Source organism: Camelus ferus, chromosome 7 (assembly GCF_009834535.1).
Source record: "Camelus ferus isolate YT-003-E chromosome 7, BCGSAC_Cfer_1.0, whole genome shotgun sequence".
Classification (NCBI taxonomy): Eukaryota; Metazoa; Chordata; class Mammalia; order Artiodactyla; family Camelidae; genus Camelus; species Camelus ferus.
In genome coordinates this window covers 26,587,618-26,610,329 of record NC_045702.1, presented here as the reverse complement: position 1 = coordinate 26,610,329, position 22,712 = coordinate 26,587,618, and the positions used below count along the sequence as shown (strand labels likewise).

The 22,712-nt window shown below is 38.4% G+C and overlaps 1 protein-coding gene across 5 annotated transcripts in view; it reads left to right on the top strand.

Annotated features, from left to right (window-relative positions):
• Positions 1–22,712, top strand: part of CPED1 (cadherin like and PC-esterase domain containing 1) — a 250,413-nt gene that overhangs the window by 34,491 nt on the left and 193,210 nt on the right. For all 5 annotated transcript variants that reach the window (XR_001367138.2, XR_004321355.1, XM_032483607.1 and 2 more), the window contains one exon: positions 17,909–18,015. Coding sequence is in view for 3 of the 5 variants with exons in the window: in XM_032483607.1 (XP_032339498.1) it covers positions 17,909–18,015 (107 nt within the window). In the remaining 2 variants the exon portion in view is untranslated. The remainder of the gene's footprint in view (positions 1–17,908; positions 18,016–22,712) is intronic.

The following is a 22,712-nucleotide window of genomic DNA, read 5'->3' as shown; positions in this document are numbered from 1 at the left end:
AATTGAAAAGACTGGTTGTTTTGTTTGTTTTGTTTTGTTTTGTTTTGTTTTGTTTTGTTTTGTTTTTTAGAAATTAGACTTTTTTGTTTGGTTTTTCCACAGACTAAACTGTGCTTTGAATGACAGATTTAACTTGTAAAAACAAATATTCATATTATATTTAAGTGAAGAAAGACTCTAGGAAAGAAAACAAACTCCTTCATATGGGACCTTTCAAGTGACAGTGTGTGGATTAATTTAAGGGAGTTTAGAGACTCCAGATTTAGTATGTTTACTATGCTATGTATTATCAGATTTAGCTGCTTGAAATATTTTAGACCTTGTCCTCTGGGAGGAGTCCAGGAGGGTCTAATCATATTTTTAAGACTGTGTCCTAATTTTTGCACTGCTTTTACTTTATACTCTCAGTGTTAACAAATATTGTTGAGACCTTCCGAATAACTTCCTTTTTAGACTTGACTTTCCTCAGTTAATAACTATTTCCCTCTGGGTATTCTTCATGGTTTTTATCTTATTTTTAGCTAACGTTGCTTCCTGTTAACAACACATCTCTTCATGGATGTCCAAACTGCAGTTTGGGAAACAAAGACTTAAGAAAAGTATACATTTTTCCTTGTTAATCTCTCTCTAATTAACCCTCAATAATCAGACTTCCACCCCACCACACCCACCTTCCAAAATTGTCCTGTGAAAACTTACCAAAAAACTCCTTTTTGTTACAAAATCCATTCACTGTATTTATGATTGCATTATTTTGGTAAAGAGCAGCTCCAAGCATGAGTAGAATATACATTAAGCTTTAATGTAAATTCACTGAGCTCATTTCTCAAGTTCCTCAATCTCACTCTAGCAGTGTTTCCCAAACTTGGTGAAGTGTATGAACCAGTGGAATAAACACCTATCCTAGTGCAGCATGGGGGGCTACAGGGTCTGGAATTTTCTTACAAACTCATTTCTCTCTTGACACTTCCTTAGTTGTGCCCTTTCCTGTGTCTCCCACCTTTCTGACCCCTCCTTTTTCATATTCTTCCTCTGAATGTGAGCATTCTCCAAGACATTTATTCCGAGTCATCTTTCCCCCAACTCTGTCTTGATACTCCCTCAAGAGATTTTTCTACTCTACAGATTCAATAATCTCCTCTGGAGAACAAATTAGTGATTACCAAAGGCAGGAGCAGGGTGGTCGAAAGGTACAATCTCCAGTCATAAATAAGTTCTGGAAATGTAATGTATAGCATGGTGACTACAGTTAACAATACTGTGTTGTATATTTGAAAATTGCTAAGACAGTAGATTGTTTTACAGTAGATTGTAAAGGTTCTTGTTACCAGAAAGAAAAAAATGTAACTATGTGTGGTGATGGATGTTAACTAGACTTATTGTGGTGATCATTTCACAACACAGGTATAGAGAGAGAATCATTATGTTGTACCCCTGAAACTAGTATCATGTTTGATGCCAGTTATAGCTCAAAAAATCCCTCCGGGGCTATAACCTCTAAATAACGTTGAATCCTAACATCGCCAATAGGCAGAATTTTGAGAAAGCATCCATTTTCCAGGTACCTGATAGATGTTCTGATCTGTGTGTCCCAGGAGCTCAACATGTATGAATAATGGCTAATGGATCCTGCTTCCATCCTGTGGTTCTGGCCCTCCGTGTTTCCCTGACTAGTACTACCTTCGCTCAGCATCTTAGTCTCGAAAGCTCCTCCTCAGGTCCTTTCTCTCCTTCAGCCACAGCACACATCAGGCACCGAGCCCTGTGAAGTGTGCCTTCTCTCAGCCCTGACTCCAGCTCCTTACAGTTACTCTGCCTCCCTGGTGCTATCTCAGTGGCTATTAGACGCTCCTGAGTGCCGGTCTCTTCCTTCTCCAATACATCCTCACCACGGCTGCCACAGCTCTGCTCACATCACTTTCCTGTGTGGCGTCTTCAGTGACTTCTCATTTCCTCCTAAACAGAATGCAGATTTATTAGCCCTCCATTCAGAGTTTCCCCTGCCGTGTGTCGGGCACCTCTTCATCCCTGCTGTGTAGTAGGGCTCTCAGGTGTCCTCACACTTGAGTTACCCAGGGATGGAGAAATTAGAAAAGCAAATGCCCAGGCCCCACTTCATAAAATTATGTCAGAACTTTGGGGGGAGGGGGTTGGACCTGGGCATCACTATTTTGTAAAAGCTTCCTGGGTGATACTACTTTTTGCGCAGGATAGAGTACCACTTTGACGGGCCAGCTCACCTTTACCTGATCATATTTCAAAGCTTTCTACTTTGTGGCTCTATTGAGGTTTTTGTCTCCTAGAATTCCCTCCTTTCTGCTAGTTCTTAAAACCCAAATTGATATATAAATTCACCTATAAATTCTCCTCAAACTAGAAATGGTAAACAAGTTACCTAAGGCCTCATCATACATTATTCATACACCTCTGATGCCAAGAATATGCTTGCATTATACTTTTTATAATTTTTGTGTGTTCTTCTCATCTCCCCTTCTACATGATAAACTTCTTGCAGAGCAGGGAGTGTTTTATTCCTCTATTTATTCGTTATTCTGTGTAAGACTGTGCCTTGCACATACCAGCAATTGCAGGTACACAATTAAATGAAAAAGCAGTTGGAAAAATAAACCTGCAAATCTCCTAATAAAAAAGCTGAATCTTTCCTTCAGATATTCAAGCATCATTTGCTTCTTTGAAGCTTATAGAAAAACTAGTGAGTGCTTGATAGGAAATAGCTGTATGGTAGAGCTGAGTGAAATGTGTCCAGGGCTCGTATCTGAGCAAAACCAACTGAAGAACAGAACTCACATACCCACTGCCCCTAGCAAAAGTTCTCTGTAACCGTGTTTAGAGTTGGTCAAGCCAGTGGCCTCTGTTTTCAAAGAAGGAAGAATTCTGCCAATAAGTTAATAATAACCTTTAATAATAAGAACCCATTTCAGCTCTTTCTCTAAGGAAAAATATGAAAGTCATATGTGAATCTCATCATCTATGCAAAAAAATGGTCTATTTAGAGCAGGGAACTCTTGGAATTTAAAAAATCTGTTTAGCATTCCACCTCGTTATCAGAATGACCAAACAAGTGATGAAGGGCTGCAGAGGGCAGAGATGACTCTCGGGGGGCCCTGCTTCTCTAGTTGCTAGCTCTGTAGTTTGTACCTACCAGAAGGTAAAGGGAGTCCTTCCCTGAGTGCTTAAGGAATGCAGTTTTGGTAGGGCTCAACCATAATATCTGCAGGTACGCTAGGACTTTGGTTCTCAAGCTTAGCACGCATCAGAACCGTCTGAAAGGGTTTGTGAAACCACAGATTGCTGAGCCCTGCTCTCAGCTGATCTGACTCAGTAAGAATGGGGCGTCAAGTTGAGACGTAACAAGTCCCCAGGTAATGCTAATGTGTTGTCCTGGGCTACTTGTTGAAAACTGTGGTCCTAGGGATCTCTTAGTCACGGATTTTCAGTGTTTCTTCCGGAAGCGGAGAGGAGTTCTGCCTGTTTGCTTTTTAAGCAGTTAGTGGCCAAACAATTTCCCATTCGCCTCACTAGGTTCCTGAATCAATCTTCCACCTTGGTGAGAAGCCCCCCTCCTAAATTTACATAGATGTGAAACCCATTAATTGTGAGTTGACACGCAAACCCTTGGAACATGTTGGCCTAATTCTTTATAGTCAAGACCAGTGATCCCATTTAAAATGAATAGCAACGAGCAGCTGAATTTAAATTGTCTTTGGACGTGTTGGGCTTGCTTGAAGACTGTGGGATCCAGGTGAAAATATGGACAGATGATTTATCCCAAATGATGTCTATATGCTCCCAGGGGAAGCAAGATGGTACCGTGGGAAAGAGGAATATTGGCTTGGGTCACAATGTCTATGTGAAATCATGACTAAATTACTTAATTTCTTCAGATTCCTCCCATTTTACAGGAGATGAAGATTTATGGATTAGATGATATTTAAGATCTATTCCAAATGGAAAATGTATACAAACACTAATAAAAAATGGGAGAGACTACCTAAAATGCCACCAACAAAGGCAGTTAATTTGGGACATATTTCTTTACAAGTTTTTTTTTTTAAATACATGTCATACAATTTTCTGGCTTTTTTCTAGCATACTGTTGTGTCAGAAATACATGTCATAAAAACTTTGTAAATGTTATTTCAAGGGCTACATAAAATTATATTACCTGGATTATTTAATATTGACTTAATTTCATGTGTTTCATCTTTCCCACATCGTTAGGTGTTTATGATATTTCCAACACTCTGCTATTGTAAATAATGCGCTCACAAAATTGTCATTGTTCTCTGGAAGCAGGGCACAGAAATGCAAGCTCACAGCTGTAGTAGAATGCAGATTAAGTTTCTGCTGGAAATTGGTACTTGCATCGTAGTAGGAATGCTGGGAATGCCAGAGTGGCAGGCGCATTCCACGGTAATCTGAAGGCTCATCCGAGAGAGCCAGTGTCAAGAAGAGTGAGTGTTTGCCTTTCCATTGGTTTGTTTGCTCAAGAATTCCTGTTCATTATTTGTCCATTTTTGGAGAAACAGCATATTAAGATTTATCAGGAAGATCTGATTTTGTGCTGCCTGGAGTCTCTAACTCATAATTGTGCACAGCGTGACTACAGCATGCTGAGACTGATTTTGTTTCTTGTCTTATGGAGAGAAATCCTATTACTTCGTCACACTGAGTATTTTACATCAATTTACATCGGAGACATTTTGAATTTTAAAATGATTACGATCGAGGTTGATTTAATATGTATTTTCATTTCTGTATAGCAGTTGACTGGCATCTCACAGCCCTTTGAAAGGTATACAATGTTTGAAAAGGCTCAGTGTCTGCTCTTCTTAAAGAACAATATTTCTTTATTTGGATGCATATTCTAACTGCATTTTTTAGAACATAGTTTTCCCACTTACAAAGATGTTATATGTTTATGGTAAAATATGGAATCAAATATTTGCAGATACAAAGGTGAAGCTGAAAGTCACTCCAAATTCCACCATCCAGAGATACCGCAGTTAACAATATTGGGCATGTTTCCAGGCATCTCTCTAAGCATAACACACGCACACACGCACACACACCCACACACGCACGCGCACACACACACACACATACACTTACATCCTGCCCTTTTGCCTCCTGCCTCTTTTCATAATAGTTTACCCCCCATATTTTAACAGATAAAATGTTAATATTTTGATAAAAATAAAGACTACGATCAAAGACTTGCCATCTCAATGTAGTTTTTAAGAATTGTAATACCTGTTTAAATCAATAGTTTTAAGTTAGCCTTTTTTGATCACTAACTAAAGGCACTGTGCTGTATACTTTATGTACATTAACTTACTGAATTCTCACTCCTAGTCCACAAGGTCGCTCTTCCTACTTCGCAGGTGAGAAACTGAACAGTCGCAATCTCATAAGTAGTGGAGCTGAAGTTTGACCCAAGAACTGTCTCTCTCCAAACCTGAGACTTTAACCACAATCTCATACTAGTTTCTTGAAAGTGTATGAAAAAATATTTGCTTCTTTAATTTTAGTATTTTATTGTATTGGTGTACCATAGTTTTTTAACCAAGTTCTTCTTGACAGGTATTTAGAATATTTTCAACTTGTGAATATATAAAACACAACCTGACTATCATAGTCATTTATATTGTTTTTTTAGATTTGAGTGTAATGATGAATTATTATGTGAATGGGTGAAATATTAAAACTATGGTTCCTCCTACCACATTCCTCTACAGAAGGATGGTTCCTATTTTTACTTTCATCAGCAGAGCTAGTTCTCCATGGATCCTCAATATTAGATGTTACCATATTTTTTTAATCTGATGAGGTTAGAAATGTCACATCATTTAAATTTTTTAGTCAAGAAGGAAGTTTTACTTACACAGCAATTTAGAAATATTTTTATTTTTCCAAATAGTGTCTTTTAAACAATTTTTAATTTGTAGATCTTTTTTGTATAAAGAATATGAATAAGCAGTTTATAGTTTCACATCCAAAAGCCAAAACAATGAAGAAAAGATTATGAAATTCTTTTTAAAAATTACAGAAAGATGATTTGAAGTATAGCATACCATTTTACATTCACAGGACTAGCAAAACTCAAAATTGGTGATACCACCTACTGCTGGTGGGAATTCTGGGAAAAGAAGCTCTCATACATTGCTTGTGGAAATGTGAAATATTGTAGCCGTCTTGTGGAAAGCAATGTGGAAAATCTGCAACATTTAAAATACTTACATTTTTAGGCCAGTAATATTTTTCTTGGGAATCAATTTGATAGAAATTAAAGCATCAACACATAACAAAATATACATATAAATCTTTAAATTAACAATGTTAATGAAATAAAGAAAACGATTTTAAATAAGGACAATCAAAATGAAAGAAATGAGATTATTGTACAGATTTTGAGTAGTGCATAATTAGAGGAAAAAAACAGCAAATTATGTCCCAAGCGTCTCTGGAGAGGTGCAAAACTAATGTTAGGAGATTAGAGGAAACTATGATTTTGCAGAATTCTGTTAAAATATGTGGAATGAAATATGCTCCTTAGATGTGTAGGAGCAGTACACTTTAATAGCACTTGGCACAGTTTCACCTTGGCTTAAATATTTTTCATCTCATAGATGACAGAATTATTAGCCTCAGGAGACACTTCTGATACCCCTTTGGCTTCTGGGAGCAGGGCCAATTTTAAGAAAATTGTAAAGTGGATGAAACTTGTTTTAGGCACTAGCCCTGCTTACCTGGTACCCAGGTCCCTCCTTACCTGAAGCACACACTTTAGGGTTGGCCTCGCTAGTCAAGTCACACCCGCTGCTTGGGGCTTGTTGCCACTCATTCATGAAAATGTACTTTCCTTCATCATTAGTTTCAGGGCTTAAGATGTCACGTATTCTAGCAAATGCACTTGTACTGCCAATGAAAGAAAACTGTCAACCCCAGTGCCAGATAATGTGCATGAGTGTTAGCTGCAGCCCTCTGCTGATGCGGTCTTCTCTTCCCCTTAGATCAAAACCAGCAATGGGTGTCTGTTGAGTTCACATTTTTCTCTTCCTGTGGTAAGAAGGTCTGTTAAAGAAACATGAGGGGGTGGCACAGCTTTGAGAGAAAAGGTTGTTGTCTGTGTCTTTTGAATTACATTTGTATCATTCTATTCTGAAGCCTTAAATAATAGGCTGCAAGACACACAGAAGATGTCACACTATGTTTCTAGAGAGTTTATCATCGAGATCTCAGATTGATCTGCCTGTATCGACGTGGCCCCACCTGTCTATTCATTAACAACAAGCACTCATGTAAAGTTTACTGAGTACTAGGCACTGTCCTAAGCACTTTGCAAATACTAACTCGTTTAATTTTCATCATATGCCCCCAATATTGGTATCATTATTACTAGGAGATCTGAGTTTTATGCTTCACTGCCTTTTGGCATCTGCTTTTGGGAATGACCTTGAACAAGCTCATTAGATTATCTATTGCTTGGTTTGAAAAGGGAAGATAAGACTTGTTTCATAAACGTCTCACAGAAATACTATGATTGGTTTAAGTAAATCTCCAAAGATTGTTGGAAATAATGCTTTATGAATAGGAGCTGTGTAATCCTAAAATGCTTGTGGCATTAAGTAGTAAGCCATTGAGAGAACTGATTCTTTTTCTCATGTTAGTGAACTATATTTTCTCAAGCTTTATTTCTCATCTGTGCTGAATTAGTGTGGAATTATTCTTAGAATAAATTTTAAATCAATGACTCCCACCTCTCTCTCAGATCGCTCACAGTCCCCAGTGCATTATTATACAATGTTAAACCAGATATGATTAGGTTTTATTCACTGCATTCTAAAGAAGTCATGCAAAATGACTTTCAATAAAACAGGAAGAAGGAATAATATTTGGTTAAATGAAGTGTCACAGTGCTAATTACACACCAAAACCTCCTGTGCCATTCTGTGGAATTTGGGATAAGGAGTGTCTATCAAAAACTCATGTCAAGTACTCAAGTAGTAAAAGAACCCAGCTTAAAGCATCAGCCTCATAACAAGGATTATGAAAAGGACATTATAGCCAGGTATCAGAATATTTTATAATTGACACTAAACACACACGTTTTATTTAACACACAGTTACTAAACACGAGCTATGTGGAGGACACTGAAAATGGTATGGGTGGAGAGAGAGCATTATAGGTGTGAGTGGGATCTCTCAAGAAACTACAGGATAGAGGTGTAGAGCAGCGTTTCTCAAACTCACATGTGCGTACAGGTCACCTGGGGGTTTTGTTATTGACAAATTTGACCTGGTAAGGTCCAAGTTGGGGACTGACATTTTTCATATCTGACAAGCTTTTAGTATATGAAAATGTTACAGGTCCAAGGACCATTTCTGAATAAGAAAGGTATACATGTTTGTAATATAAGGTACAATGGAAGCAGTATGAAGGGCAGAAATAAAATATTCTGAAAGAACAGAAAAGGAAGTGACCAATTCTGAATGCAGGGCTGTAGGAAGGTGTTACAAGTGGTCACTTGGTATGCAGCGATGATTTCTCAAGCAGGTTTTGGGGGGAAGAGCATTCCACGGCATGAGCGGCGTGTTAGGACACACAGCTCTGAAAGTGTGTGGAGTCTCGGGGACCCACAAGGGCTGGGGAGACTGAGAGGAAGTGGGAGCGGGGGGTGTTACGTTGGGGGAGATGGACCAGAAGACGAGGTTAGAGCAGGTGTGAAGGGCCTCTGTTGCTTTGCTAAGGGATTTGATCTGTGTGGTGCTGGCAGGGAAAAGATCTGTGTTTTCAGAGGATGACTGTGGCTGTGAGGAGGAAGATGGCTTAGTGAAGGGAAAGGATTAAAAGTAGGGAGACTGATCAGGAGACTTTGCAGAGACAGTGAGACCTTAGATTTAGAAATTGGGATAGGACTTGGAAAGGTCAGGGTATATTTAAGAAATTCTAACGTAGAGTGGATGGGGATTGGAAATCAATGGAAACTGGAATGAGAGACAAGTTCTACTGCAGATGACGTTGTGCTTTGGAGCCTGCAGGAGAGAGAGTGGCCACACTTCTGACGGTAAGAAAAGTGGAGGGACGGACAGGTTTTTGGCAGGAGATACTAGGTTCTGATTTGTACGTGTTCAGCAGGGTGTCTGTTCTAGAGTGTAACTGGAAATCTGAAGCACAAGAAAAGCTGAGAAATGTAAATCTGAGAGGCAGTGGCAGGGAAGCAATAGCTTAAAGCAATGAATGTAAATAAAATCACCAAAGCAGTTGGATATAAAGAGAAATAGCAACAAACATAAAGAAAGTTTAGAAATTTGGGCAGCTGCATATACTGAGGAGGGTCTCAAACCCCAGCCTGGATCTATTTTTCAGTCCTTTTGATATTTGAAATACCATTGGAGTATTTATTATCAGAGAATCTATCTTGTATAGAAAGGAACTGTTTTTCACTTTCTGCATTGTAGTGCTGGTTGGTTTTGTAATACAGCATTCTTAACATAAAATACTTGGTGAGATATGGAATTAATACGTGTCTAGCCACAACCATATACTTAACAATCATCATCTTTTCTCTGGAGAGTATGTTTATTCTGATTTTTAAAAAAACTAAAGTCCATGCTTTATTCAGAGTTTTGAAGTTTTTATGTGATGTCCTTTTTCTCTTCCGAGATTCCATCCAGGATACATTACATTTCATTCTCATGTTGCCTCAGGCCTCTCTTGGCTGTGATCATTTCTCAGGCTTTCTTTGTTTTTAATGACCTTGACAGTTTTGAGAAGGACTGGTCAGGTATTTTGAAGTCTCTCAATGGCGATGCCTGATGTTTTCCTGATGAGACCAGGATTATGGTTCGTGGGAGTAAGAACACAGAGGTAAAGCATCGTCCTCATCATATATCGTATCAAGGGGATACACCACCCGCGTGACATCACTGTGGGTGTTAACCTGGAGCCCCTGACTGAGGCAGTGTTTGTCAGGTTTTTCCACTGCAAATTATATTTTTATTTTCCCTTTCCACACTGGACTCTTTGGAAGGATCTTACTGTGCACAGTTCACGCCAAAGGACTAGGAAGTTGTGCTCCACCTCCTTGAGTTTGGAGTAGCCGTGGAAATTATTTTGGGATTTTTCTATACCAGAGATTTGTCTCTTCCATCCCATTTATTTTTTCATTCCATCATTTGTTTATATCAATATGGACCACTGGGTATTTATTTTATACTTTGGGTTATAATTCAGCATTACTTTACTTACTTTGTTGCTCAAGTTGTTCCAGTTTTGACCATTGGCTCCTGTGCCCCCTGAATAGATGTCTGTCATTGCTTTTGTTTGTTGTCTGTTTGCTTGTTTGCTTTGGAGCTCTACCTTATTTTCTAGCACTACAGTTGCTCTAGGCTCATCTTGTATATTTACTACCCCAGCCCATGAATCAGCCTGGTTCATTTTATTGGAGAATGATATTAAAAGCCAATATCTGAGCAATATCTGAGCATTATCTGATTTTTAAATTGCTGCAGAGTTCATTTCTTTTAAGGTCTTCTAAGCTTGTGAGGACCAGGCTTTTAGAAAGTTGGTAAAATGTGATAATGAGAGTTTTCTCCCAAACAAAAGTCTTGAAGCAGTAAAAGTTTAAATACACATGCATGCACATATAATCAGTTATACTTCAGTAGAAGACCACAGAAATAGCATGAAAATCTTTTAAAAGCCACTTAAAAAACCTAAAGAAGGAAGCTTCAGCAAGTCCGCTAAAGTAAACATTTCTTGAGTTTATTTCATAGCAATAAACTGATCTATTTCTTTTCATGCTCTTCTTAACGAAACGTTTCTTCAGAACAAGAGTCTTGAATTTTTGCAAAAGTTTAAGCATAATGTGGCTTTCTTGAGCTTGTGAGTAGATGAGAAGAATTTCAGGAGCACAAAACTCTTCACAGAAACAGTCTTTACAACCTCTCTTAGGACAGAAGGAGGGCAGCCATTAGGACAGCAGAGCTTTATCCCCAGTGTGGATTCAGAACATCAAGGGAGAGAATGGTTTAGAATTGCTCTGTGGCAAAACACAAAGTTTTCATCATCAGCTCTTAAAGGATAAGGAGCCCGAGGCATAACAAGCAAAAACTCATGGCCAGACTCTTCTGGGGCAAGAAACCAGATTTAATTAGATTTTGTGACTATGTTGTATAATGCATTGAAGTTCTCAAATTTCTGTACATGAGATTTCTTTTAAAGTGAATTCTGAAAATTGAAATATCCAATCCACCTACTAAGTGTTTACTGCAATCAGTGTCAGGTACAACAAGGTGAATGTTTTTTGTCCTTAAAGAAAAGCCATGCATAAAATTAATTAACTATGGGTGCTGTGTTACTGTTCTGCGGATCCATCATTTTAAGAACACAGTTAAGGAAACTAGGTTAATGCAACTTGATTCAGAAATGGCTAATTTATATCTGAACAATCTTGCAGTAGAATCAAATGTAGAACCCAATTTATTATCAATAAGTTGATAACGTATTCATGAATGTAAACCATTTACTAATTCTGGTAAAGGAAGGATACGGATAAAGGAAGATTTTTTTTATTCAATAAGAATCTTACAGGGGATAGGGAAATAGCTCAGTGGTAGAGCACATGCTTAGCATGCATGAGGTCCTGGATTCAATCCCCAGTACCTCCATCAAAAAAAAAAAAAAAAAAAAAAAAAAAAAAAAGAATCTTACAGGTGTGAAAAAGAAGATATACGAATGGAACAATGAACATATGGAATATCCTCATGTTATATTATAAAGGAATATTATGTATTACTTAAAAATAAACCATTTTAATATTTCACAGTGAAATAAAACAAATTTTAGGAAATCAGACTTACTTACATCCTTATGGAATATAATATTATAATACTGTAAGTAAATGAGGCTTGGCTTTGGTAACTATGTATCTTGGAAGTTCCTGGACAAGTTTGTTTTCCAAGTCATACTTTATAAATCTTTTCTGCTTCAATCTAATGCATGTATTCACAGAAATGTTCTAAAATAAAGCACTTAGAATCTGGTATTAGTTTTTAAAATTAATATTGCAATTCTTTAAATTTAATGAGTGGTTGCTGTTGTTTTTTCTTATGTACTTCTCTTTCATTCTTACTAAGAACAAAAATGCATTTTTATATCCTTTTTTAAAAACTACATTTTTTTCTTCCTACCCACCCATTTTTAATTTTTACAAAAGTATTTCAATATAATAGCATTTGATTGAGTTTTAATTATTGATCTGCTTCTCAGATTCAGTTAGTCATTTATGCATTTAGCAAATAGGTAGCAAATCTTAAATTCCAGCCACTGTTGTAGATACTGAAATAAAGCAGTGAATACAGTAGACGGAGTTCTGCCCTCATGAAGCTCGCATTCAAATGGGGAGAGACAGACAATAAGCAAAGAGACAAGAAATATATACTCTGTCAGATGGTGATAAATGCTTTGGAGAAAAATAAAGCAGGAAGAGACTTGTCATTCCCTGAGAATAAACAGCGTTTGTAGGAACGATGCTGCCTCTGGATTGAACTACTGATCCAGTGGACTTTATCAATGAGGAGGTCATTTGAGAGCCAGGAAACGATTGTTTGCTTTATATGGCAGCCTGCCTAGGAGAGACTGGAAATATTCTAGAGGCAGCCTCCCTCCTTAGGGCAGATGCTTGATTAAAACAAAAACAAGAACAAAAAACCTTTAAAAATAGCTCATACTTCTAACCCTGAGGTGTTGGGTGGTTCCTGAGAACACTGAAAGAAGGATACAAACTACAATCAGGGCTGTACTGAGTCTGAATTAACAAGCTGGACCCTGACACCTTTAAATCATCTGTGGAGTTTTCATGGCTTCCAGAGTCAACACTACGGAAGCATGATAATGAGCAATTCTATCAGCAATTTTGTTTCACAGTTTATGGGGAGAAATCCTGTAGGTTTTTCATGTTTTTGTAGTTTTGAGATGGAGCATGGAACATCCTTGCCCTGTTCTCCTAGACCTGTGCCCTGTGACCTCCCTAGTTAAGGGCTTGGTGAGCCTGATCTGGGAGCCAGTTATGTTCCTGAGCACGTGTGCAGTTGAGTACTTCCTCCTTTCATGCAGGAAAAAAATGTTTCTGATTTCAATAACAGTGCTATCACTAATGATGTTTTAGGCTGCCATTGCTGGGTGAGGACCTAGGATACCTGAGGTACACCTGTTATCGTCTTTTTTTCCCTCCAAGGTCCCAGAGGAACATAGACACTGGAGAGTAGCTGGAAAAAAACCAAAGCTAGATAATTCCCCTGTGCCTCAGTGTCCTCTCTTGCAAAGTGTATGTAATCATTGTTTCTACTCCACAGTGCTGTTGGAAGTTCTGCATGAGTTAATACACATGAGGCATCAAAAGCTAAGTGTCTCTGTTGCCCCCCTGTCTTTGGAAGGCATAATGATGTAATGGTTACAAACATGGCCTCTAGAGATGGACTCTTGTATTCAAAAAATTTTTTCCCACTATGAATTAGATGGCTGACCTTGGGCAATTTATTTAACCTTTCTGGGCTTAAAAAATTAAAAAAATCCTGTCCAGCATGGTATTGTGTGGAATCAATTAAGACAAATTCTTGGAATAATACCTAGCACACCGTAAGAGCTCGAGAACTATTCACTGCTGACAGCATTACTGCTACTGCTGGCACAATCCTTTGTATATCCGTGTGGCTTTGGCACCCAGATCCTGACGCAGTGTTCTGAAGAGCTAGGCTGAATCACGTAAGGTTTCCTTTCCCTGTGCCAGGAAAACCTAAGAAGCCACTATCCTAATTGGCCAGGATCCACTTGGCCTGTTTTTTTTTCCCCAAATCCAAATCTGACTTCTCAGCTTTTACCCCTGAATGTCAACCATCTGGGGACAAACAAAACACATCAAGTAAGGCCAGCAACAAAAACGTTTGCCTCAATGCCTGGAAGGAGCCGGTCCTAGGCCACTTACGACTTTGGCAACAGCCCTGAAGCAGGCTGATGTGGAGAAGAGTCCAAAGAGAGAGCGTGAGCAAGAAAGAGAAGAAGACAGGCCCACCTCTGTGTGGGACCTGGTCCACTTTAACATTCCGACTGGAGAGACATAAGTGAGAAAGATGACTACAAGCCAATCTTTGTTTTTCCAGGCTCCATAGAGAAGGAATGACTCTCAGAGGCCACACGTCAGTCCTTTAGCATAGCCAATGAAGTGTCTCCAGAGTTGAAGTGACCTTACTCAGCCTTGTGGAAGAGCATGTCCAAAGCTGGAGATCAAAGGGTATGTTCAAACATCCTTAAAAGACCCACTGACCGCGTATCCACGTGCCTACAGGCATCTCAGCAAAACCAATTTTCCTAGTGAGCAAGCCTAATTCATTAAAAGCTGAAACAAGGAACGCCAGCTTGCCGAACGAGCAGTTCATGGAAAACCCACACACCAGGGTTTCACATCAGCCCTCGGACTGCTGGCTGCTGCTCGAGGCTGAGCCCAGGCAGGGCTGGGAACAGGCGGGGCCCCTGTGGTTAACTTCAGAAGATGTGGGAAGCTGTCCTCAGCTGTCAGGAGCAGCCTTGTAGGACATGGACCCAAAAACCTCTTCGTTTTCAAATGGAAGTTGAAATCTGGGTTTTTATGTGACTTGTGCTGACGTTTGCGTTTTGGCAGATACCTAAAATTAAAAACAAAAACAAAGCAAGATCTGTGCAGCCCAGTTGTACCCCAGGTGCGGGCGTGATGCCCCCTGTGGCCTGCAGTGTCTGCTCTACGCCCTGGGCTTTGTCCGCTCGAGGTCATGCTTCCAGCTTGTCGAGTGTGGCCCCAGAGCTTCCCAGGATCCACTTGTCTGTCATCTTCTTGAGGCACAAATTTGTATCTTAAATGCTCCAAGGTTTTGACTTCTGTCTGTAATCTATTTCGCTGGTGAGTGTGCTTTTCTCTCTGCCCAGTTTCTAGATTTCAGTGTGGCTTTAGAGGTTTTTTTAAACCAAGCTTGAATTCATAGCTCCACTCATAAAACAAATAAAGCTTTTTCATTAAAAAGGGGCTGTGGGATTCAGGGAAGGGAGTCGACTTCTACATAGAAATGAAGAGAAAGTGAAAAGGTCTGCTTTAACTAGAATTTTGTAGATACTGACAGGCATATGCAGAATAGATAAACAAGATTATATTGTATAGCACAGGGAAATGCATACAAGATCTTGTGGTAGCTCACAGCGAAAAAAAATGTGACAATGAATATATGTATGTTCATGTATAACTGAAAAATTGTGCTCTACACTGGAATTTGTAGTCATTGTAAAATGACTGTAACGCAATAAAAATGTAAAAAAATTATAAGAATAAAAAAATAACTAAAAAATTTAACTAGGAAATAGAGCATTGGAAGTTTGACGTTAAATTCAGCGAGGGTAACAATAGGATTTCTAAGTAGGAACAACCAATCTTTTTTCAGACCATGGTAGCAGGAATTAGGCAAGACTCATGTAAAGAGAGCACCTAAAATTTTTGATTATACTTTGCTTCATTTTAAGAGGAAATTGATGTACTATAAGGTATTTTTGAAATACTAATTTTTAATTTAAAATATTAATTAAATATTTTTGAGAGAAGGGGGGTAACCCTTATGAAGTCAAGAAGCTGTGTGATGCTATACAAGTTGCCCTGAATTCTTTTTGATGTTTAGGTACCTGACAGATTTCTAGGGGCAGTGACTACATGGCCTTTTGTTTTGCTGTTTACTTTCATATTTCTAGTATAATGTCCTGCTCAGAGTAGGCTCTTAATAAATTGAATGCTTTGAATTATTTAAATGTGTTTCCAGTTTCAAACATTTATGACTTAAATATATATTTCTGTCTATTGGCTCTAGAAATCATGTGTATGCATTGGTTAGTGAAGGGGGCATGCTCCAGGCTTAAAGGAATATAAAACATACTCTGTTTTCAACACCCGAACAATGCAGTCCATAATTTGAAATCCCTCTCTCTCTCTCACTACATATTCTTATCTCCTTAAAATATCTAGTTGAGTATAGTATGACAGGAGGTTTCTCCTAGGATTTTGGTGTTTTCTGGGATAGAAGTAATATCAAATGAAAACAGTCTTTGTGTTTTTCTCTTATGAATCCATATCAAAAGGTTGTGGCTGACAATGCCAGGTGCACATTTAGAATAAAGCACTGGGATCATTACAGAGGTTTTGACTATAGGAATCTGTCAGTCGTTTCCTTCAAAGTGAAGGTGCATGGGGCAGGGTAAGCCTGTGATACCTAAAGCCTGATGGCTGTTACCTGGATGCGATTTCTCCCACCCCCTGGATTGCCAGCATCATTTCTCCTTGTTCTTTTGAACAGCTGTGTTATCTCCCAGCATCTTGGGATACATCAAACAGAGTTCTAGGACAAGAGCTCAACTGTTAACTTGAGTTCAGTTTTCCTGATCCTTCTGTTTGGCAGAGCAGTTTCCCTTCTAACAACAAGACTCCAGAAGAAACCAGTACCTCAAACAGCACAGAACTTGTCAAATGGAAAAAGATCTGATTCATGGAGAGAGATAGTTCATTCCTAATTGTCATAGATCACTCTTCCTCATCAACTAGTTTTTTTTTTTTAACCGTAAAGCTCTTCTTTCAAAGCATTATGCTCTCAAGTGAGAAATTCTAGGAAATTTTAAGAAAACAGAATTTGGAGGCAGTTGGATAATTTCTAGCTTTTTAGAAGCAACTGATACTTAATGCAGGAGGTGACTTGTAAGGTCTGGTGTACATAATTACTCGAAGAAACATTTATCTTAGGACTGGTCAACAAAAGATGCCATGTGTACAGAAATTGCTTAATTTTCTAAACTAGATTTCTATCCAAAATGGGGAAAGTTTCCCCAAGTAGTACCAATTCTTTTTACACATTATTTCGTGTTCTTTTTTTCTGGGCTCTGGGCTTTTTGTCTGTTTGTTTTTAAGATGCCTATTTCTATATTGTCTCTGAAGTAATGTATTTACTACTCTGTCATTGGCTAGTTATTCATTTATTTAACAAATATTTCTAAAGCATCAGTTATATATGCAAGGTGTGCTGATACGAATTTATGTAAATAGATCAAAAAAGAATAAGGGAAAATAAATCCATATCTACATAAATGTTCATTTTTAAATGGTCAAGTATTATGCAAAAATGTACTCTTCTGAGATTATTTTGGCAAGTTAACTATGATTTATTGGCAAAGAACTTTGTTCTTGGTGAAGTAGCTTGAATATCATTTGCTTTAGACCATGTAATACTTTATATTTTAGAGTCAACTCTGCTGTCTATAACTAGAACACAAATTCCTTGTAGACAAAACCTATCTTAAAATTCTCATTAAATTTTATTTTTCTACCTAGCACAGCTTTTTCTTTGTAAGAAATCTTATAAAAGCATTTTTGATTTAAGATCTTTGAAATGTAATGGTGATACAGAAGCCCAGGAAAAAACTTTCAGTGTTTTAACTTCTTATCATTATTTGATTTTACAACTCTGTCATCTCTTAGAGGACTTCATAATCTGCTTTCTTCTCAGTCTCAGTAAGTCCTTATTAATTTACAAAACTAGTGACTTGAAACATTCTAATTTTAGTCTTTAAAAGGAATGTTATGATATAGCTTCAGATAATTGCATTTTCCCCAGGATACAATATTAAATATAAAAATGTTAGTTCTGCTTAATTAGAAAAGTAGAATTTTAGTGACTCTGAATATTGACTTTTAAGTATTTTCAGAATCATTGTTACTTGTGTTTTAGGATTTAAATAATTATATTTGTTAATCTGAAGAAGTAAATGGTACCTTTAAAAATCTGATAAAAAATTGTTTGTTTTTGTATACTCTTTTGCTATTAGGTGATTCAGGCTCTTGGGATCTGCTCATTTGCCTGTCTTCCAGGAAAGCTGGTGGAAAACCCTGCATATCCAAGGAAGACATGTGCCATTTAGGTCTGCATCAAAAGGTAAACATTCTTTTTCAAAGTGTGCACAGATTTTATCAGACCTATGGATGTTAATACCCATATTTCCTGGTCCATAATGTTAAAAAAAAAAAAAGTCTTAAAAAACTGGAGCCATTGGATGGAGAAAGTTTCAATGGCCATGCCTTTTACACTTAACCATAAAGTGTTCACCGTTGTTTTGTTTGTTATGATCCCCTTCAACTTCAGCTGCTACCAATAAGGATCCAGTTTCCCCTAGCAGGACCCCGAACTTCCTGTAGATGTATGTAGCCTGTGGAGTGTTGCTTACCCTGGCCACGTGTTCATCCAAAGTAGTACAGATTTTATTCTCTAGACCTTTGTTTTGACTTTTTCAAATTTAAATTGATATTCTGAATTATAACAAAATGTATGCAGCTTTTCATTCACTTTTAAAAATTGGCATCCAACATTTACTATTTTGTGTAGACTTTTACAAATGTTTTTTAGAAAAATTAACTAAAAATTATCAAATGTCTGCATTATGCTAGCCATTGTCCTGGAAAATTTGTGTATGCTCTATTTTTGATAACTTTCAAAAATCTGTGAGAAAAATGTCAAAACCAATAGCTGTTTTTCAGTAGTAAAATTGTACCATAGAAGCCACCCCGATCATTTGATATTTCTGCAGTTGACAAGTGCAATCCTCCTTCCTTCTTCTCTTGGGCTGAGCACATTCTTGTGGTTCTTCTTGTACATCTTTGGCCATCCTTTCTGTGTTCTTCAGAGCTGAGCCACCTTTCTTCTGTCAGTTCTTTAAACGCCTCTGTTCCCCAACACCACCCTGAAAGTTTCAACCACCACTTGTCCTTGATGACACCCAAATCGGCATCTAAAGTTCACAGCACTTTCCAGGCTTCAGCCTTGCAAGATATAACTGCCTGCTGAGCATCTCCAGTTCCACGTCACCCAGACACCTCACACTCAACCCAGAGAAATTGAATTCATTGTTTCCCCCGGTGAATTCACTTCTGCTCTTCCTGTTAGTAGCTCTGCAGGACCATTCTGTTGGTTGTAAGCATGATTAACCACTCTGTCACTTCCTAAGATAGCAGTCTGGCCTTCACCTTCGAGCCCTTCCTCTCCCATGTCATCTGCATCCTATCCATCACGAATACTAACTTGTAAATAGTTCTTTAATATCTTACCTACTTTCCACACTTACTACCTTTATTCTGGTCATTCCCCATATCTGGCCAGGGCAATTGCCGAATCCTCCCCACTGATTTTTCTGAAGCAAGTATTTTGCCCCTGAAATCCACCCGGCACACAGTAATCAGCATGAAAAATATAAAAAGCTGAATTACCCTGGCTACCCTTGTGCTTAAACTCTTGCATGGCTTCCCATCAGCTACAGAATAAAGTCGACAGTATTTGCTGTGTGTATCAGTCAACCTCCCAGCAGGAAACACATGCCGTACTCAAAAGGATTTAACTGAAGAGGAACTAATGAAAGAGCTATTTACAGAGCGTTTGGCAGGATGAGAGAAACAAAAAGATTAGAGGCCCCCAGGGATCAGCATCAGCACCAGATTTTACCATCCTTGGTCTGAAGAAGGCCATGTAGAAGGAGTGGTGTAGCAAAATCTGAGAGCCGGAGCCAAGAAAGAGCGATCCCTGGAAAGGAGCTCTACACATAGAGGAATGCAGCCATTGCCAAATCATGGCCCTGCAGAGAGGAAGCCAGGAAGATAAGTGCTCAGCTTCTCTCTATTCCCACCCTCCACTCTGCCAGGGGCTCCTGTGGGTGCCTTTCTGAGTGCTTACATATTTGTTTATATCCATCTTTACATAGGAGGAGACTGAAGCACAGAGAGATTAAGAAAATTGCTTGAGTCCTCCTGGGTAAAAGTGAAGCCCCTGGGATTCACACTCAGGCAGTCTGACTTTAAATCCTGTTTTCTTAACCGTATCACTACAGCATCTTTCTAAATAAATATTTAGCCACTGCACTTACAGCCTATTCTAATGAATATTCCTAAGGAATACATAAATTCTAAATGGCGCATATTAGATAACTGTCAGTTTGGAGCATGAATAATTTGAAGTGTTTTGAGCCATGTACTTACTTATGTGAACGTAACTATTCAAAACAGAAGTTGCTTCAGATTTGTTGGGGATGTTGTAGAATTGTCAGTGACCTTGGAATGAACAGAGAAAGGGCACCTGCTCAAATAAGGATTACTGACCACTTCAGAGCTTTGGAATTTAAGTGTTTAATGAAAACGATCATGAGATCTGTTATAGAAGATGAAAGGCCCGGAGTCTCTCCAGTCAGGAGGAGAGTACCAGGAATTTAAAAGCGTGTTGGTCCATGGGGTGTAAAAGTGAAGTGAGGTCCATGAACGGGGTGCCACCAAGTTTAGTAAGAGGGGCTCTCTCTCACCTCTCACAGACAGGTCCTAGTGTTTCAAGAGCAGAGAGATTTCACTTCTAGTTCTAAATGTTTGTAGGATTAGCAGTCCCTGAATCCAGGATGCTGTTTTTAGTGCTTGGAGTACTGAGAAGGACTGAACTGGCTCATATTTTGGAGCATGCGAGGCCATTGTCAGGTGAATATGGTGGAGTGATAAATGCACATGAGAGACATAGGGGATAAAAATACTTTTTTTCTTTTAACTGGTTCTCTTCTTGCCATTAATTCTCTTCCCAATGGATGGTACTAAACAGTTGTCAGAGATCTGATTTTTGATAAAATAAAAGATGTGAACATCTGTACAGACCTAATGAAGGAAAGTTCCCTATGATGCAATGTGAAGTGTGTGTCCCTCTCCATGTTCATGAGTAACAACAACAAAAAAAATCCCTGGGTGCCCTCTTACACTTTATAAATAGCCCAAATTCAAATGTCTCCTCTCCTTAATGAGTTAATGGTATTACTGCCATCTTAGTTTTTTTGATTTATTACAACACTTTCTGAATGTTTATAAATAATATTTTTACTGTTGCTCTTATTGATTAACTATGTCTCAAAATAAGAATTATATGTAATGAAAACAGTTTAGATGCAGATTACCCCAGATTAGGATTCTAGAAAGTACGTTAGGATTGAAATCTTCCTAAATGCACGTTTCCTTTCTCCCAGTTTGATCTCAGAAATGTTCCGGGGCTCAAATGCCATTATCATTTTTTTCAGATGCATTCTAATCTTTTCAAAGATATGAAAGGTTTTATACCAAGAAAAACAGCGGTCTCTATAACACACACACATTTACAGACTCTATATACTCAATTCGATGCATTCAAACTTAATACAAATATATTATGTTACTATATTGGTATATATTTAAAAATGACTATTTGAGTGGTAATGATGTGTCAATGTGGGTTCATCAATTGTAACAAATGTACCCCTCTGCTGGGGGATAATGGAGGAGGGTGTGTGTGGTAGTAGGGGGGCAGTGGATAAATGGGAAATCTCTGTATCTTCCTCTCAATTTTGCTATGAGCCTAAAACTGCCCGGAATAAAATCCTAGTAAACAATAATTATTGCAGTATTAATCTGGAGAAGCTCATTGTATAAAAGTCAGCTAATTCTAGTTAAAACTTCTTTGATTATTTTCTACTTGATAACAATGCAAATCTTACATATTTTATGAGGTATGTGAAAAATAAGAATAAAAACACTAAGATATTGAAGAATATTATTAGGCTTAATAATTAAAAATTTAAAACACGTATAATAAAGTTGATTTACCACAGCTGTAGGACCCATAGCCCTTGCATGTGTTTAGTTCTTTGTGCCAAGTTATTCAGTTTAACTGCTTAGTTTGGTGCTCGGTTCCAGAGTAGAAGGGAGACAATATTTCTAGTGTCATGTGTCACCACGGTCATGTCATCTTCTTCGACTCTGTGAATTCCAAGGCTGTGCTTTGGAGGAAAGAGCAGGGGAAGAGGTCATTGGATGGCGGGTGGGAAAGGGAGAGCAGTTGCTTCCTTTGGCTTGGCTCTGGCCTTTTCAAGCAAGTGCTTTGTTGACCCTGAGTCAGTTCATCCTTCTGACCCAGGTCTCATGTGAAAACTCATCCATCTCTCTAATATGACACAGCAACTACCCGCCAATCTGGAATCTGTGCAAGCTGCACTCTGTCTTTGCAGCATCTACACAAATTCTTCTGGCCCTTTGGTTCAGTTACTGCTACCCATTTTACCAGGGCTCTGCTCTTCCTTTCAGTTTGTAGAGGTCAGGACGGCATAACAGGGATGCTCTAAGCATCTGCAATGGCGGCACGTTTGCTCTGAGCCCAAGAAGTCGGAGAGGGTTGTAAGCAGGACCTGGGTCAGTAGCCTCACCTGCTGCTCACCTAATGCTGGTTCTCTTTCTTGGTCCTCCTGTTGTTAGAGATTCTATTTCATCAACAGCAACTGAGTGATCTTGCCTTACGTGGTGGAAAATGGTTCCAGTTTATTGACCTTTAAAGCCTTTCACAATTTAATTTAGAGAAGTGCCCTGTGTGTTAATAATAATAGCAAAAAAACCCCCAAATCTCTATGGTGGGTTCCCCATAATTTTGCAGTGCTCTGTCCCCTCCCTCCAGCCTGTCTTAGGGATTCTGAATTTAAAACTTCAGGACTCTGTGAAAGGCCTTCTTCTTTTCCTACATTTAGTCTCCGAACTTTCTCACTTTTGAATCTGAGAAATGTAAACATCCCTAAAATCTAAAGTGTGCTATTTTTA